At 53.4% G+C, this 19,113-nt stretch overlaps 1 protein-coding gene and 1 long non-coding RNA gene across 4 annotated transcripts in view; one reads left to right on the top strand and one right to left on the bottom strand.

Annotated features, from left to right (window-relative positions):
- The window catches only part of NEURL1B (neuralized E3 ubiquitin protein ligase 1B), a 40,498-nt gene extending 27,139 nt beyond the window's left edge, over positions 1-13,359 (bottom strand). The window contains exons 1-2 of one of the 3 annotated variants that reach the window (XM_033853571.2): positions 13,157-13,359; positions 4,068-4,187 (exon numbers count right to left, since the gene is read on the bottom strand). In XM_033853571.2, the coding sequence (XP_033709462.1) occupies positions 4,068-4,187; positions 13,157-13,187 (151 nt within the window). In that variant the 5' untranslated portion in view covers positions 13,188-13,359. Of the gene's footprint in view, positions 1-4,067; positions 4,188-10,407; positions 10,533-13,156 lie in introns of all 3 variants that reach the window. The other 2 variants (XM_073802800.1, XM_033853572.2) reach the window with 2 other exon arrangements.
- The window catches only part of LOC141278361 (uncharacterized), a 44,197-nt gene continuing 37,808 nt past the window's right edge, over positions 12,725-19,113 (top strand). Inside the window, exon 1 of the long non-coding RNA XR_012330965.1 lies at positions 12,725-12,941. This is a non-coding gene — a long non-coding RNA (uncharacterized lncRNA). The remainder of the gene's footprint in view (positions 12,942-19,113) is intronic.

The following is a 19,113-nucleotide window of genomic DNA, read 5'->3' as shown; positions in this document are numbered from 1 at the left end:
AAGCAACAGCTCCAGCTTCTCTGGCTGCCGAGATGACGGCCTCCAGCTTGCTGGCGTTCAGCAGATGGCATCCTGGCTGAAATTTTCATCAGATTCCGCTCCACCGGCAAAGGGAATTGCCAACTGCGAGGACAGTCTATTCTAGCCCCTCCCTCTCACTAGAGGATTTAACTAGCCTTTTACTGAGCCTTCGTTATGTGCCGGCACAGGCCTTTGTGGATTGAGTTTACATTCTTCCAACCCTGCAGGGTAGGTTTGACCACCTTCATTTTCCAGAGGAGGAAACCAAGGCAGCAAAGCTGGGCAGTGGCAGGAGAGGGCCAGGCTCGGGCCCTTCCTCCCATCCCTGTCCCCTCTCCAAGGCGGCCGCCTGTGGCCTTTGGGGGCGGGGGTCGTGTGCCTTGCTAAGCACCATGACAGCTGTACCGGCCCCTCTCCCACCGAAACACACCCACACGCCACTCACACAATCTGATGTACAACTTCAGGGGCTTTCTGAACCGCACAACATCCAACCTCAGACTGTGGACCTTCAGTAACAAGTCTCTGTTTCAAGTGACAGAGGTAGGAAGCAACAGGGTGCATGTGTGTGCTCGCGCACGCGGGCTTTAGAGAGGAAAAGGCAAGGCTGGCGTTTGGCAAGGCTTCCCGTCACCCAAAGCAGGGCGGGGATATCAGTCTCCTTTGGCAACAGAAAGTAACTTTTCTATTGGTGGGTTTGAAAGTGGATTAGAAAAAAATAACCAAGCCTCCTTCACCTCTGCCAAAAAGGGCAGTGACATGCACCCAGCAGACGGACTCCAGCCTAACAGGACTTTGTTCTCTGTTTCAGAGGCCTGGTCGGCCAGCACCCAGGGTGGAAAGGAGCCAGCCCACACTTGGAAACCGCCACCAGGCTCCTCCCCGCTCCTATTCTCTGCAAACAGAACCCGGTCAGCACAGTGCAGCCGGAAAGGCACAACACTCCTGTCAGCAGCTGCAAGGAGGCCCAGGGGGGAGGCCGGAGGTCACGCGACACCGCTCGTTGGGAGAAAAGCCCTCTCCTTCCAGGTCTAAGTGGCAGCCCTCTTGGCTCAAGTGGGCTCAGATGCACTGAGTTCCCAGGGAGTGAGGTCATCCCAACGCCCCTTCCAAGCGTGTTCAGCAGAGTTGGGATTCCCAAGCCGGCTCCGACCCTCTGCTGGGCCCCTCGGTCGAGGTCTCTTCTTGATAAAGGGACCCAGGAAGCTCCAACTTCAGAAGCGCCGGCTCCCAGGGTTAGGACCCCACTGCTGCAGAGGGTGGGGGGGAACGTGCCCTCATTCTTTTTCAAGTACATCACTTCCTCCTTCATCTGACATTTAAGGAGCGTCTGCTCCATGCCAGGGCCGCACTGGCTGCAGGGACGCACGCACTGACGAGCCACACACAGTCCCTGACCCCAGAGCTGCGAGACCAGCAGGGGGCATGGACACAAGACACCATGACTGCACAGGGTGGTCAGCACGGAGGGCTGGGGCCATGGGGATGCTTCTCAGAGGGGCCACTCTGCAGTCTGAGGAAGAAATGGCTGGGGGTGGGGCATGATAAAGGATGGGGAACCGTGTTTCAGGCAGAGGGAACAGCACAGGCAAAGGCCTGGAGGTGAGAACAAGCCGAGCGCGCTTGGGGAACTGCAGGGAATAGAGCGTAGGAGGGAAAGGGGAGGGTGGAGAGGGAGTCAGGAGCTACAACACAAAGGGTCTTAAAGGCCTAGCAGAGGAGGTTAAGGTCCTCAAGAAGGCTCTGGGGGCCACTGAAGGGTTTGGAGAAGGGAAAGAGCCTCTGAGGATCCGTCTCTCTGAAAAATGAGATTCAAGTCCTGGGTCTTCCCACAGAAACTGCCCGCTCCTTTCTTCCCTGCCTATCAAAATGATCCGGCACAGCTGGAGCGGGAAAACCAGTCCAGGTTTCAAACGCGGCTTCTAACCGCTGGCACAGTCCTGTCCCTTGGCACCTGCCTCTCCTCCAGGTAGCTGCTGGCAGCTGCCTGCTGAGCCAGCTGATGGGCCAGCGTTCTCCTTCTCTTTGCCCTGATAGCAGCCACTCCCCCAGCCTGGGTGGTGCCCAGAAGCCTGGCTGTTCACTCTCCTCAGCCCTAGATGGGCACCTTCAGGGCCCCTGTCCCCATTTTGAAACAATAGGTCCACTGGCCCTGCTTTTCAGGCTCGAAAGCAGCTGGAAACTCTCCTAGAACACCAACTGTTCTCACCTCTGGAGCTGAGGAAATGCTCTTCACAAACCCCATGGCTGGGTGGTGTTTGCTGGCCCCGAGGGGTGGGAGCCCACCTCTGTGGCACTCCCCGTGTGTGCCGGGGGCTCACCACACGGCCCATTCACTCATGGCCGCACCCTGCCAGGTGGCTTCCAAGTGAAGAAACTGAGGCCCAGAGAGGCGAACGTCCTGGCCAGAGACCACCCAGCCTGTGAGGCTAGTGCCTGTTTTTGAATCTGGTCCCGTCTGACACTGAAGGTTGCATCCTTCCTGTTTCATGCCTCATTCCTCCCAAGGTCTCTCGCTTACCCCCTGACCTACAAGAAAAAAGTAGGCTATGTACAAGAGGCATAAGCCACCTTCTGGGACAGAGGTGGAGCGAGGCCCTGGATTGGTCTCAGAGAGGGGCAGGTGTGGTGGTGGATGTCATCCATCAGCCTGTTTTGAGCAACTCAAAGGCCACAGGTTGGCAGAACTTGGGATGAACAACAAGCAACATCTAAAAAAAGGAACGCAGTGGCAGATTATAGCAGGGGGATGGAACCCCAGAGCCTAATGTCCCCAAGGTTTAAAAGGGGATTGGAGGTGGGGCATGATCAGAGAGGCAGACCTCCCAGGGGGCCATCCGGAGCCTGGGGCTGGCCCTCCACCCACCAGACTTCCTGGGATCCTCCTGACAGTGCCGAAGGAGCTGACTGCTACCAGACCCACTGCTGGTGAGGAAGGGAGGCTCAGATAGGCTGGGAGAGCTGCCCAAGGCCACACAGCCAGGAAGTGGCGGAGTTAGCATTAGAACCATACCAGCCTGGCTCCCAAGGCTAGGAAGAAGATGCTATGGGTGCTTTGGGCAAAGTGTAGAAGTTATCCCTAAAGGGAAGGAACAGAGTCTGGCACACAATAGGTCCTCAACTAAAGTAGATTCCTTCCCTGCCATGTCTGGCTTTGAGGCCCACAGAGAAGTGACTCAAGGGTGCCCCTCCCACTCGCCTTCCTTCTCCAAAGATCCAGCTTTCTTTTTCCTCTCCCCCTCATCTGTCAGACTGGCCTTTCTCCAAATGTCTGAGGGCTCCCAAAAGCCAGTGAGTATAGACTGAGGATGCCTGCAGGAAGTCTGCATGGGCTTCTGCCCCTGACCCAAGAAGTAAAGGATGAATGTTGGAAATGCAAACTCAGGAGTCCTGATAAGAATCTCCACATCATACGTCCTAAGCTCTGATGATCTGAGAGTTGTTGGCTCACTGGGGCCTCTCTACATCCTCACGAACCCATTCCCCAGATGAGGACATTAGGCCCAGATGAGGAGGGGAGGGCCCAAGGTCATGGTGCAGGCAAACAGCTGGGTCAGGATTTCACTCAGACCTGAATCCAAAGCCATGCACACACTTAACCATTATGTGGAATTGCTTCCCTAGCCAGCCAGCGAGTACTTCAGGGCTCTATTGCAGGGATTTGAGAGGTGAGACCCAGCAGGACCATTTGGTCCTATTGCTCCTCTCCTTTTCATCAATTTCAAGAGCACAGATTCCTTGCCTTCAAGGAATCCAACATCACCTCTGGCAAAGAGGGTGAGACATGCCCATTTAAAGAGTCCCCATCTCATGCTGGCTCAGACTTCTCATGGAGTCTCCGATTTATTCCTCATCACAACCCCATGAGGGGGGTCGCCGTCATTCTCCCCATCCTAGAGATGGGAAATGAAGGTTCAGAGAGGGGAAGTGACTTGCCCAGGGTCACTTAGCTTACATAGAGGAGAACTGAGGTTTGAACATGAGACTACCTCCAAAACCAGTGCTCTTTCCACCATCTCTCCTGGGATTCCAGCCAAAGACCCCACCTGTAATCTCTGGGTGACCCTTCGCAAGGCTCTTGTCCTCAGAGTCCTGATCTGCCAACTGGGAGGTGGGACGTGGTGATTCTGAGCATTCTCGGAATTTATGAGAGGGGTGGGCATCTCCTTGGGGAAAAGGAAAGAAAACACGCGCCTGAGGGATATAATTATGATGTAAACAATGGGTAATGTTGAGGATGTAAACAGAACACACTTGTTAATAGCTGTGGGCCTTGTGCCAACTGCCAGTACTGCCCCGGACACCACCCCCCCACCCGTATCCCCAGATGGTTTACTCATTAAAGAACTCTCTCCCCTCTGCCCAGAGGTGATACAAGAGGCCAGCTCTGAGCTGCCCTGAGTCCTGGTAATAAGGAGAATGAAAGGGAAGGGAGGAGAGCGAGCTGGCACTGATATCCAAGAATGGCTGCTGCTCAGAAGTACCTGCTGCTAAGTGTGGAAAATTGCTGAGGCTGGGAGGTCACAGGGGAGGGAACAGACCCAGAAGGGGGCAGGTGGCTTCATCTTTCTGTGCCTCAGTTTCCTGATCTGTAAAATGGGGCTAAAGCCTCCCAACATGCAGAACTGGCAGGGGGATTAGAAAAGTGAGAGATTATGAAGGGCCCTCCACGCGTTCAGCAGATGAGCACTGGCTAGCACTTCTTATTAAGACCCCGGGATCAAAAGGCACCTTAATGGACAATTCATCCCGGATCGATCTGATGCTCTAGTTGCCTCTACAATGTCCACGTCAAGTCCCAATTGGGCTAAACACCAGTGCCACTCTGGCAAAGGGTACTTTCTCCCCCACTGCCCTCATTCCACTTCCAGATAGCTTCCACAGTTAGAAAGTTCTTCCTTTGACTGAGCTGAAATCTCATGTGGTGTCCACACACGTCTGGTCATGTCTGTGTTCGGTCCACAGTACCCTTCCCTATCAAGTCTGCTCCCCTGCCTCATGGATCTGCAGGCAGCTCTCAGGTCCCAAGGGTCCCCAGGCTATGCTGCTGGGGATCCTTTGCTCCTCTGGGGCTGACGTGGCCCTTGCTTTGCTCTCCAGAAAACTCTCAGGACATCAGTCGTCCCCTGGCCTGCCTTGAAAGGGGGTTGAAAGGAGATCTACACATCAGACTTTGGGAATGTCAGCTGGAGTCCCCATAAGCCACCGGGAGAGTGGCCCTACCCCACCATGCCTAAAGGTGGGATGTGAGATAAACCACCTCAGAAGTAGGTGAACAACTGAAAAGAAATTTGCCAGACAGATCTAAATGCTCACAGGTTTCTGCTCAATACTATGAAGGCTTCCAGGGCAAATGTGAAATGCCCCCCACCTGACCCCCTGTCTTGACCTGGCAGTCATCCATCCCACATCAACATTGCTTCCTTCTAGTGGGAATCATGTTGGACTACCCAAGCTGTGTGCCCTTAGGCAAGCTACTTTCCCTCTCTGTTCTCTCAATCGTTATATGGGACTAAAAATAGTAGCTCTCTCACAGGGCTTGTCCTGAGGGCTAAATGCAGGTACCTGCTGAGAACAGTGTCTGGCACAGCCTGGCTGAGTGATACAAGCTAGTGGTTATTATTATTCTTTTGTGTCTGTCTCCCTTGGGAGCACCAGGCCCAGCAGCGAGCAGGGGCTTGTTTGTCTAGTGAATATATAATCATAACAGGTGCCCCCTGTGAGCACTCACTATCTGTCAGAGGCTTTGCAGGCCTGAGACGTAACATCACTATCTCCTTTCTGCAAAAAAGGGAATCAAAGCTTAGAGAGGTCAAGTCGTTCGTCTGGATCATAAGGGGCAGAGCTAAGACTCAGACCCAGGGATGGAGGCCCCCAGCCTGTGCCATTACCAACTCTGTTAACAATGACAGCACACCAGGGGGACAGGATGCTCCTGGCCTGCAGGAAAGCCTGGGTGCAGGGTGACAAGGGGTGCTCACCCTGGCCCCAGGCCCTTGCTGACCGACTGGTAGGGGCTGCCTGGAGCTCTGGGTAGCAGCCGGGCTCAGGGGAAAGGATGTGGGTGCATGGTGACACCTGCCAGTGGGGGGTGGGGATGGCCGAGCACGGGCCAGCTTTTACCAGGCGGACACGTCAGGAGCCTGAGCCCTAGTCAGGCAGGAGGAAGGGGTGCAGAGCTCCAGTTCACCCCTTCTCCTCCAGGGCAGGATTCCACCTTTTTAGTTAGAGTCTCCAGGCCTGGGGCGAGGTGAGCGGGGCTGGTGGATGGACCTTTTCTATGGGCAGCATCATCCTGGCTGCTGGAGACAGAGGCGATTCACCTTCCCAGGACAAAGAAGGTAAGAAGGTGTGCCTGCAGGAAGGACAGCTTGTGGGGAGGGGGGACTCAGGAGCTCAGGATGAGGCCAAGGGGCAGCAGCCCCAAGAAGCCCCAGGGGGCAGCGCCCCATAGTGATGGGGGAAGGGGCTGTGGGGTCAGGCAGGCTTGGGATCAAATTCTGTTCTGCCACTTCCTAGCTGCCTGACCCAAGGCAGGTCTCATGACCCTTCTGAGCTCAGTTTCCTCATCTGTGAAGTGGGAGACTACTTCTGGAAGGCTCGTCCTGATGGTTTAAAGGGGATGAAACAGAAAAAGGGCCTGGCATGGGGCGGGCGTGCTGCAGCTCTGACCACTGGGCTACACCCCCCAGGTGGGCGCTCACAACCTACCGCACGCTGGGCCCCTTCCTCTTCCCTCTCTGCTTTAAGCTCTCACCACACACCTGGCTTCTGGGCTTCTATTTTAAGCCCTTATAGAGCACCACCAAGTACAGAAAGCCCTTTGGTCCAAAAGAGGACAGAGCTGACTCTTCTTGTCCGTGGGGAAGATTAAACAGCCTGTTCTGAGCAGCCTTTGCGGCCCAGCCCAGCAAACACAGCACATCATCCTGGCGGGGAGTGTGGCATCTGAGAAAGCTAAGTCTTCTGACTGCAGGCCGGCCTGCAAGAAACCACTCTTCCTCTGACCTGACCTCTACCCACCGCTTTGACCTCATATTGCTACCACCACTTGCACTGGGACCCCCGAACTCTGCAGCTCCCCCTTCACATGCCCCGTTCTCCCTCCCCTCAGGCCTTTGCACATCTAACCCTCTGCCTTGAACAGCCTTTCCCATTCCCTTGTGGCTAACTTCTCTGCTTTCCGGTCTCAGCTGGACAGGACCTCCTCCAGGAAGCCTTCCCTGCATCCTCCTCTAGGCTCTCACAGCCCCCTGGGCCTCCCCTCCCCCACTTACCAAACTGCCCTGTCCTCGTTAGTCTCTCCCACTAGATTTGGAAGTTTGGTGAGCCGATGCAAACTGCAAATGCAACCTGCCAGGCAGATTCTTCTCCTCAGAAATGAGGTGTCTTGGACAGGGCTCAAGGAACCCTTGGGAACTGCTGTCAGTGCTATAAAAGGGATGACTCCCAATCCAGGCCCTCAGCTCGGGGCTCGTGGTCACCTGGGGCAGAGCTTTCAAGGCAGGAAGTGAAGGGCGCTTGTCAGCCAGCCCCACCTAGGGACCCCAGGGGCAGGCCTGAGGCCTCTCCTGTCCATGGTGGCAACAATAACCATGACAGTGACTGCCCTGGACGTTTTGCCAAAGCCTTCGCCCACTCTGTTCCGTTCAATGTTCACTCCCACCCACTGCGGGGAGCTACGAATCCTCCCCACTTGCAGGGAGGAAACCGAGGCACAGAGAGGGGAGTCCTTGCCCAACATCACTCCACTGGGAAATGGCCGCGCTGAGATTTGAACCCAAGTAGCCTGACTCCAAGATGCATGTCTAGACCCGGACACCAGACCTCCTCCTGCTGTAGACCAGTGAGTGGGCTCACCATAGCCCTTAACCACTGTGACCCACGGAGAGAAATGCATTTGACATTGTGACATGCAACACGCACAGGTGCACGCACACGTGCACAACTGAAGCCAAAGTTTCTGAGGCCAAAATACTCTTCCTACGCGAAGGCACTCGATATTTTATTTTTTATCCTATTCTATGTCATTAGGATTTTTTTTTTAAAGGTGGTCGTGCACGACCCACAGTAGACAGACAACAAGGCCAGGCCTTGTTCGGGGTGTCGGACATCGGCCCCTCCTTCTTTGAGGCACAGGGTAGCAGCACCTTACGCTCTGCAGTGATATAAGCAGTCACGTGACCTGCTCTACTAGAGCATTCTATCCCTCTCCCACCAGTGGCCGGCTCCACGGGGCCTGCCTGTGGCTGTCCATCCCATTCAGGGCGGAACCCCAGGGCTGGCACACGACACATGCCCAACAGGTGTCAGATAAGTGAACGAAGGTGCACAGTCAGGAAAACGCAGAGCAGGGCACACCCCAGGGTCACCCAGCCTGGGCACGTGGCACTTAAGCGGAGATCAGGATGGCTTTGGTGCAACTGAGCTACAGAAGAGGCAGAAAAAGATGACATTCGAATGGGGGAGGCAGACATTCAGTTGGACTTTCCTTCAGATGTCGCCTCCCCCAGGAAGCCTTCCCTACCCCCCTTTCCTGCCTGGGGAGAGAGAGAAGGAAGGGAGAAGAGGTGGGATAAGAGGGTAAAAACAGAGGGAGGCCCCAGTTCCTTCTGGCTCCAGATTCTCCACAGGCAACTTCTCCATGTTTCCTATACATTGGACAGACCCATTCCTCTTCCTCACTTCCACTGATGGATAAGACTGCTCCATCCTTTCCCCCAACGCCCACGCCAGCCCCCAGCATCCTCGCAGGCGCTCACCAAGGAACCTTGACTAGTCAGGGCCCCTGACCATGTGTTGACAGCCTGGTAGGTTTCAGGGCTGTTGGACGAACCACTATCACTTTGAGAGGCTCAGGCTCAGGCCTCTAGCTCAACTGGGAGGCTAGAAAAGTGATTCTTCAAGACCCAGTGGGAGAGAGGCAGATGGGGCCAGATAAGACGGGCAAGCCCAACCTAACTTTACATTGTGACTGGGTAAAGGAGGAAGAGCCGTGCAGAGAGAGGGGAACGTCCCTGGTTGGGTCATCCGTGCAGCCGCCGTGATGGCTGTGAGAGTGACAAAGGCTGCTGTCCTCCCTAGAGCTGAGACGGTCCAGATCCAGGGAAAAGAGTGGCTGCCAGGCCCTCAGAGCATCACCGCCCACTGCCAGAGGGCAGCAGATCTGACCCATGTAGGCCCAGTAGCCACACGGTTCCGTATTCAGGTCAAATAAAGAAAGAGGCTCTACAGGGAGGGCACCTGAGTGGCCCAGTAGGAGCAGATGCTTCCGGTCTGGACGTAGCATTTGCAGACTGACCATCTAGGTTAGGAAGATTGGTTCTCCCCCTTATACCGGTGAGCCTTTGTCCTTTACCTCTCCAAGCTTCCATCTGCCTCCCTGTAAGATGGGGATAAATATAGCCCCTCTAAAGCGTTGTTATGAGGATCTGAAACAGGTAATGTGGGTAAAGCCCTTGACTCAGGGCTTGGCACAGAGCAGGGTCAACACGCTTCCCTCACTCCAGAGCTCCAGGATACCACTCACTGAACTAACACTAGAAAGGGCCGTTGACTTGGTCAAGCATAGACTGACTTAATGATTAAACCCAACCGACAGTTTGAATTCAGACTCTTCTCCAACCAGAACTACGGGTGAGCCCCAGAGGCGTGTGGAGGGAAGGGATTGAAACGTGCTGGTGGGAGAAGGGGGAGAGTTCCTCCTCCCATCCCCCTCCCTGCTGGAATTGTGCCCTCCTCTCCCCCCAACCCCACGCATGTTTACACTTTTCTTTCTTTGCTTTGCAAAACCCAGATTAGGGCTAAAGGAGTGCAGAAAAAAGGACCATGTAGTGTATCACAAACAAGACAGACCTGGGTCTGCTAAGCCCAGCTTTACCACTGCCTTACTGTGTGAGTTGGGGCAGGTGTCTCAACCTCTCTGTGCCTCAGTCTCCTCATCTGTAAAATGGAGGAGAATGGCACCTTATTTTGCAGGTCTGAACTGCAACTAGAAAGGGAATGGGTAATGCACACAGTAAGAGCATAGCAAGTGCAAATTCCCATGCTGAACCCTGCACACTTGTTTATGGGCCATTGATCTGAATTGCTGATGCCCTTTGTGAGGGCCACCAAGGGGCTTTCCCTCAACCGATCACAAAAGACATTCTTTTCTGGGGGCATTTCCTTACTGTATACAATAGCATGCCAGGTGTGCTCTGGGGCACCCAATAAATGGTATCTGAACCATGGATGTCAGGGGAAGACTGCAGGACTTTGGAGCTAAATAAACCTGGATTCAATCCTGGTTGTGCCAACTGGTTGGCCCATGTGAAATGGGATGCGTCATTTTACCTCTCTGAGACTTGGTTTCCTTATCTGTAAAATGGAGATGATAATCCCTACCTTGCAGAGCTGTTGCAAGAACTAAATTCATTCATTCAGCAAATATTTACTGAACATCTCCTATGTCCCAGCCACTGCTCCAGATGCTGAATATACCCCAGTGAATAAAACAGGCAAAATCCTCCCTGGGGAGACAGACGATAAACAGCTAACTACATGTACAGCATGGCACATGGTGAGCCATGCTAAGAAAAAACACAAAGCAGGGGAGAGGGAGTGGGAGACGATGGGGGCAGGGGCAATGGCAGGAGTCGCGTGAAAGAAGCAGGGGGAAACCATGTGGAGATCTGGGGTAAGGATGTTCCAGGCAGAGGGATTGGCAAGTGCGGAAGCCTTAAGGAGAAGCATGCTTGGCATATAAATGAAGCCACATATGCAGGAAGCCTGGCATGGAATCCAGGTGCTCGGCAAATGCCAGCTCTCTATTTCAAGTCCCGTAGAAGGAACCCCACGCATGTGTCCTTTTCCTGAGAATGAAAGCACAAGGATTTCTACAGGGCAACACTGAGCCAAGTGTTCTTTCAGCCTAAGATGCAGGCAACATGTGAGCTCCACCGCCAATTTTTGGGCTCCCGCCAGGCACCAGGCTCTGAGCTGGGCAATCAGGGATACAAGATGATCAAGACGTGGGCTCTGTCCTCAGGCAGCCCCAAGGCGAGTAGTAGAGACGGGTGATGACAATGCAAAGTGGTCTGATGAACAAGCAGAGACAAGAAGGTATTTAGGTGGCAGAGCAAAGGTGTGGGTGGTCAGGGAAAGCTTCCTGGAGGAGGTGACAACTGAGCTGGGTTTTGAGAGATGGACTAGACACTGAAAGGATATTCCAGGTGTGGGGAGCATCACGTACTGAGCACAGAGTGCAAAAAACAGCACAATGTGTGTGAGAAACTAATTACGGGCAGGTCAGAAAACAATAAATGTTTCTTCATATTTTTGGCACCTACAGCCTGATGTGGCACAGGAATGCCAGTTCCATCTCCTTCCTCAAACTCAATGCAAGCTTCAGCACCAGTGGAGCTTGAATTTTCCATGATCAGCTACTGCCGTGAGTAACCGACCTTAACCCCAGGCTCCCAGCGCGGGGTGGCCCTGTCCACAGAGAGAGGGCCGAGTGGGATGGAGACTACATAAATATCCAGCTATATTTAGCCCGCCTGGCGTGCCTCTGTCCCTTCATCTACCCCAAGGCTGACCCACAGGTGGCAGAATGGCTTTTCTACTAGAACAGCATAAACATTTCTTAATTAAGAAATCCCACAAAGGGGCTCATGTCTTTGTGGCTGGGAGGACATCTGCTGCTCTATTTACCAATATTCCTGGACACCTCCAGACTGGGTGGCGGGTTCTCCCCAACCCATTCCCATCCCCATGCCGTCAATAGCCCTGGCCATAGGAGGCGTGGCCACTCTCAGGTAAGAGGACCTGGATTCGAATCCCATCTCTGCCACTGATTAACTGGTGACGCTCTGCTGGTGACTTCACCTCTCAGAGGATTTGGTAAATTCTGTGTGCAGTGGCCTGAAAGCTGCCCAGGGGCTTATAAAGCAGAAGGAGGGGCTCCTCTCCCATAAGCAGGCCTTGAGAATGTGGGGCTCAGCACCGTCCATTTTAATCCCTTCCAGAGGAAGAAATAATTATTTTTTTGATATATAATTATGAAGGAGAGAGCTATATGGGACTGTTAGAGCATAGAGGAGGTGATACCTCCCTCTCCTCCTAAAACCTCACATATGTGTCTCTCACCTTCTGCCTAAAGGCTGCTACAAATGCCCAGCCTTAAGGCAAAATAAAGATTTATTCTAAAGACTTGGCAGGGAGGAGGGTGGGCAGACAGACATAGGTGCCAATCCAGACCCCCTCCCCACTAGCAACATGGCCTTGGGTGTGTCATTTCGCCTCCACTGAAACTCAATTTCTTCATTATAAAATTGGAATACACACCTTTACTGTGAAGCTTCTTTGCATATCGCGCTGGGGTAGGCAAAGTGCCAGACACTGAGCCTCCAAGCCTTTGAGCAGCGCTGATCTATTCCCACAATTATCAGGTATTTTCTAGCAAGGCCTCTCTGTCTTCACACCCCCACCTCCTTCCAGCTCTGGATCCCCTTACTCTGGCTCCGGAAATTCTGGGGCGGTGTTAACTAGGGGGCGATGCGCTCGACAGCGGCGACTGCAAGGGGCTAGAGAGCTCCCAGCTGAGCAGACACCAGAGGGGGGCGCAGCCAGGGTGCGCGTGGGAACGTGGCCAAACCAAGGCAGCATGTACCGCGGGGGCGCTGAGCGGCTGGTAACTGAGGTACCCCTGCGAGCACCCCCCCCCCCAACTCTCAGCCGCTGCAGTCTCGGCACATCGGGCGGCTTTTGGCCGTCGGAAGCCCTGCGGAGCCTGGTTCCATTCACCCCCCTGGAGCGCCCCGGGCTCCTTCATCAGCGCCCTTGGGCTGGAACAAAGGCAAGGGGTCGCGCAGCATCGTCCCAACGGCCCCTTCGCGCATCTGGCCAAAGCCGGGAGAAAGAGCACCGGGGTCCCCAAGGTAACCAGGACGCGGTACCCGCCCTCCCAGAGCGCAAAGCTCAGCCGCTCCGCGCGCGCTGAGCCGGGAGTCGGGAAGCACCAGAGATTCCAGCCCGCCGCGCCCGCCGAGGGCTCCAAGGGTAGGTGGGGTGGCTCTCCGGAAGTCACCCAGAGGGTCCCCCGAGGAGAGAAGAACCCCAGCGCCCGACTCCCGGGAGGGGCTCCCCGGCGTACCTGGCAGGGTCCTGTGCACAGTGTTGCCCATAGCTGCGTCGGGGCGCGGCGTTGGCGGTGGCGCGCTCGGGACGCACGGAGGCTAAATACGCGGTGGGCCGGGAACCCGGGCCGGGGTCGGGCTCGGGCTCCGGGGCATCGCGGCTGCACTGGCGAGCCGGCGGGCTGCAGCTGGGGAGGGTGCGGTGAGGAAAGCAGCGGCGGGAGGAGGAGGCGGAGCCACCGGCCGGGGCCTGCCGGCTCCGCCCCCGCCTCCCGCTGCCTCCAACCACGCGGAGAGGGGCGGGGCCGCGGCCGCAGCATCTTTTGAAAGTTTGCACCGGGAGGCGGGAGGGGAACGGCCGAGCCTCCCGCCCTCGCGGCTCCCGCGCCCGGGGCAGGAAGGCGCGCTGGGCAGCTAGGTGCCCTCAGGATGCCAGACTCGTTAGCCTGCTGGCCTTTCCGTCATTAATTGCAACACTGTAAGAAGGCCTACGTGTGCCAGGCGCTGGGCCACAGGGGGGCCAAGCCCTCGCCCTGCGGAGCTTCTATGCGGGATGTTGAAGGTGCGGAGGTAGGGGTGGGGGATGAGGAGGTCCGGGACGGAAACACAAGCACAAGGTCAACTCGGACAGTGTAAAGGGCTTGAAAACAGTTCAACCAGGGTGATGGGTTGGGGTGGGATCTCGTGCCTACAAGTAGGAGAAACCTAGACAGTGTCCAAAGGTTGGGAGGAGGGAACATACATTCATCAATTCACTCACTCGCTCATTCATTAAAATATTTATTGAGCACATCCTCTGTGCCACAGGCTGTGCCGGGCACTGTAGATACAGACAAGCCATGCTAGTCTAGTGGTGAAGACAGAAATAGCAAGCAATTAAGATCACATAATATAATGATCAAAGCCAGGAGGAAAATAAAACAAGACTGATGGGGTAACTCTGCGGGGCTCAGGGAGAACCTGGGGGCGTGTCAGCTCCATCCGATGCACAGCAAAGAATCGGCAGGGGAAGAGCTGGAGACAGTGTCTCTGGCAGAGGGAGTAACAGGCATTCCTTATTCATTCATTCACCCCACAGATCTCGGTACCTCTCCTGTGCAGGAACCCAGACCACACTCAGTGGGGCATGAAGCCTGCTAACCCCTGCCTTCATTGGGCTCCATTTTTCAGATCAGAACACTGAGGCTTAGGAGGTGAAATGATTTGCCCAAGAAGACCCAATTCCAAACCAGTTTTTTTTTTTTTTCCGGCTTTACTTTCCTTGCTCTTGTAACCTTTATGACCTTATGAAATGTGTTATTACCCCCACTTCACAGATAGGCAGATTGAGGCGCAGAGAGTGGAAAACAGGTGCTCCAAATTTCCCAGTAAGGGGCAAAGCTGGCCTGGAGATATGTGATTGAAAGATGGGTATCCGGGAGAACAAGCCCCCGCCCGCCCCCAGCCTCCCAGCTCAGTTTCTCTGGTGCCTTCTGCCTCGAGTGCCTGACCCATCCCAAAAGGGTTCTCGTCCTTCAAGGTCAGCTCAAAGCCTCCACCTCTGGGCAGCCTTCTCTATTCCCCACCACACCCTGATTTATCATATACGTCTGAACATAAGGTTGGCTTGTGTTTGAGTCACAATTTCTCATATTACGGGTACTCTCTCAGTCACTTATTTTTTAAACACAAAGTCCTGTTCGGGAAAGGTGCAGTAGTTCCATATACCCTCAATCCACGTGAGTTTGGGATGCGTATAGAGGTCAGTATTATTATAAAAGGAGTCTAGGAAATTTTACTCATATAAAGCAGTGCAGTGCAAATAGGATTTTGTAACTGCAAGTGTCACAAAGGTAGGGTCACAAAGGGTGACGGCAAGGGAGGTTGTCGTAAACAGGCCTTTTAAAGGTCACTTTCAGAGCACCCAAATAAGTGGCAGCGTTGTGCAGATCACAAATGCACACCTGCAAATGAAGCCCCAGCTGTCCTAATGCAATGCAGATGGTACCTGCAGAGGGGACACAGTGTCCAGTGGTCACCTGACACTTGGATCCAAAAGGGCTGTGTTTTAGCATCTTGGTCCCTGTGATTGAGATGTGCTCTGGGAAACCAAAACTTCTTTCCCCCCACCCTCCCACCAGCTGATGGTGACACTAGTGTCAAAGCCACGTGTAAAGAGTTTGAACCAAGTAGTTTCTTGAAATTTTAGATTGGACAAAAGCAGTCTTTCCAAATTAATATTTTATTAAATAAATGAAATATTAAAAATTTAACTATATAAAAGTGATTTAAAATATATCTCTCTCAGTAAAGAAATAAATATTACAATAGCCGTTTGACTATTTCGTCTCCACACCTTAAAGTTTATATGATTCAACTTTACTGTGCATCTTCTCATTGGGAGAATAGGGATTGCCCTTAACCTTTACTTGGGTGACCTAATATTTGGGCATATATGGTAGTTGCTCACCCCTCTGAGGTCCCTCTGCACTTTGTCTTTTCTGTCAATTATACCCTCAGGGCAGGTGCTTTAGCTGTTACCCCTCTGTCCTCTCCATTGGCAGATGGGAAGCCTCCTGTGGGCAGGACCCAGGACATATTCACTTATGAATCCCCAGTGCCCAGAGTAGGAGTAGCATGCCCAAATGCTCAATACACATTTGAAAAAACTGACTGCAGAGGGGCATTGCTCTAAAACGGGAGAAGAAAGGAAAGAAGGATGGAAGAAGGGAGGGAGGGAGGGATGGAAGAAGGAAGGGGTAAAAAAGAGTTGTGAAGGAATGAGTTTTCGTTGATAGCAGCCCTGGACTTGGGTGTCATCAATAGTGATATGTGTGGGGAGAAACAAATAAAATAGGGACGCATTAACAGAAGTATGGTCTGTAGAGCAAAGGAGGAGCTTGCCGCTCCAGTGCATGATTAGACCATTCTGGGAGAAGTTGCTTTGGTTCTGGGCACCACACTTGAGAAGGAAGGCAAAGCTGCAGGTGGCTTTGGGAGAGAGGGAGCTCCCAGTCACAGGAGGTGTGCAAACAGAAGCAGAGGACGCGGGGCATCCTTGGGCCAGGACAGCAGCCTCTAGTCATAACCTCTCCTGGCTTTGACTTCCACACTGCCCCCCACCCTTAGCCACATCCAAAACCGTGGAGACAATGCTACCCTCCCTTGGCACCAGGACCCGTGCTTGGGTTGCAGGGGCCCCTGGGTGGGGCTGCCTCTCTTGACTGTGCAGTGTTGGCACAGTCTCCCATGGCAGTGGGTAGAGGGAGGGCCCAGGCTCTGCTCCCTGGCATTGCTCCCTCTGGGCATGCCCTAGCAGATCCTGCCCCATGCATGGCAGGCCGTCAAGTGCACCTCGTAAAAAGGGCACGCACTGAGCTGGTGGGGGTTATGGCCACTGCAGACTCCTGGGTAGAAGACCCCTTCCTCCAGGGAATCCAAGGGTCTTTGCACAGACTCGTCCTTGCAACTCAAGAACTGAGAATCCAGGCTACAGTCAAACCACAAAGCTTGGTTTTAAAATTGCTACGGGAGGCCTCTACTTTTCAGCAAACTCTGCCCATCAAACCTCGATTTCCAAACCCAGCGGTCTTCACCCACAAAAGCAATATATTTTCAGTTCCTGGTTACAAAGTGCCAATCATGCAGTGGGCACCAGGCTGTGCCCTTTGAGCGATCCTCCTCACAGCCTAGTAGCGTGGTCATTACCATAATTCCTGTTTGACAGGAGAGGAAACGGAAGTGAAGGGCGAAGAGGGAACTGCCAAGTTCACACATCCAGGAGGAAGCAGAACTCAGAGACTTCTAGCTCTCTCTCTCTTTTTACAGAAGAGGAAACAGGCTCAGAACCACAAAGCCACTCATCCAGTGTGGCACAGTCGTGAACAGAGGAGACAGGTGTCTTGAGTTTTTCTGGCTCCCATACCTATGTTCATGCAGGGCCGCCCTCAATGAGCAAATCACGTTTGTGTGGTACTAAATCTGGCCACAATTTACCTGGCAGCCAAGGCAAAAAGGGAAAGAAGCCCTGGCACATGGCTTTCCTTGTCCTGTTCCCTTGCAGATACATACTTTGTGCTGGCATCAGTTCCAAAGGGGAGCTCATCACTGGCGCACAGGAAGGCTGAATGGACAGAATCTTCCTCTAGAGTCTACCCAGAGACACATCAACAACATTCAGATGGATGGGTCCCATGGTGGCCATCCGAAAACGCCAAGCACTGGCATTTTCCTGAAATCCAGTGGAGGCATCTCTGCCACAGGCTGGAGTCATGGGTGTCCTGGACTCAGCTTTCTCATAACACAAGGACAGAGCTTAGATGCTCTGAGACACATGGTCATGATGGCCATGGGATGGAAGCCTGAGGCAGGGGGTGAATTGAAATCAATTTATCATCCCAATAACTTGCACTTACTGTGCAGTTACAATGATAATTATGACACAGTAATAGCTAACATTTATTGAGTGTTGGATGCTGTTTTGAGTCCTTTAGATGTATTAAGCTAACAACAACCCTAGTATTATTAATATGCCCATTTTACAGATGGGGAAACCAAAGCCCAGAGAGTGTAGGTAGCAAGGCCCCGGTCACATAGGCAGAGAGCAGTATGACTGAACATGTTAGGTTCTGATTTATTTAATCTTCATAAAAACCCTATGAGTGAGAAAAGGAGTGAAGGGTTGTTAAGGAGTTGCTTGTATTTGTTGCCTTTTAAAATCTTCATCCCCTCCAGCAGAGGTAGGGGCCATTATCATCTCCCTCCTATATGACATGCTGGGAGGCTCAGAGAGGTACAGCAACTTGCCCAAATCTACGCAGCCAAGAGGGCAGGACCCGAACAGGAGCCCAGCCTGTTCTGACCCCAGGGTCTGTGCCTTCCTCCTGTCGGCCCCTCAGGTGGCTGAGAGTTTGCAAAGAGCCCAGCCCATCCTACCTAGAGCAACTTGAGGGCAGGCCTGTGCTGATCCATCCCAGGGTCCAGCACACAGCTTGTCCTGGCCCTGGGAGAGCCCACTCTTCCCTGCTGCCTTCCTAGAGCTGTGGAGAACCCACCAGGGGGACATGGACTTTTAAAGAAAAACTGGAATAATGAATGTGGAAAGGGCCAAATCCTAGCTAGGCTACTTACTTGATTACCTTGAATCTTGTTGGCTGTGTGTCTCTGCATAGTTATTTAACCTCTCTGGACATCAGTTGCCTCATTTGTAAAATGAGGATGATAATAACGCCTACCTGATAGGCGCTATAAACTTTCAACGAGATTATGATTGCAAAGTGCTTGACACAGAATAGGTGGTCAGTAAGTGTTTAATAAATGAACGAATTGATGAGTCAATAGATAAACCCCAGGGACAGGGGTTGGATCTCATCCACAGATGATGTGCTGGCTAAGGGCTCAGTCTCTGGAACCAGACTACCTGGCTTCATAGTCTGGCTTCCCTCCTATCTAGATGTGTGACCCTGAGCATGTTACTCAAATTCTCTGTGCCTCACTCCCCTCGTGTAAAATGGGCTAATAAGGGTACTAGCCTCATGGGATTGTTTTGAGGATTAAATGAGATAATACACGTCAAGTGCTTAGAACAGTGCCTGGCACATGGTAAATGCACAATAAAACTAAGCCACCATTATTATTAATTAGTAACTCTTGTTATTCCTGGGGTCAGTTGCTTGGGGAAGAGGACGTTTCTTCTAGAGGAAGGGAACAGAGTGCGGACATGGGGTGGGGCAGTAGAAGAAGCTGCTTCTCTTGGCCTTGAACACTGTGGTGTCTCATGTCCTGGGGCAGCTCCTCAGAGCTGGGTCAGGAGCTGCCAGGTCTGAGGAGCCTGAGCAGGGGACCAGAGGGGTTACGCCAGCCTGGGGCCCAGTGGTGCCACTGCAGGCCGTGTGAAGCGTGGGTTATGCCTGGCAGGCCTGGGACGTTTGGCTTCCTGTGACCCTGGGGTCTTTCAGGCAATCTTCACCTCCCTCAGCTGGCCCTGCACTGGCTA

Source organism: Tursiops truncatus, chromosome 3, assembly GCF_011762595.2.
Source record: "Tursiops truncatus isolate mTurTru1 chromosome 3, mTurTru1.mat.Y, whole genome shotgun sequence".
NCBI lineage: Eukaryota > Metazoa > Chordata > Mammalia > Artiodactyla > Delphinidae > Tursiops > Tursiops truncatus.
This window is presented reverse-complemented; position numbering and strand designations above follow the sequence as displayed.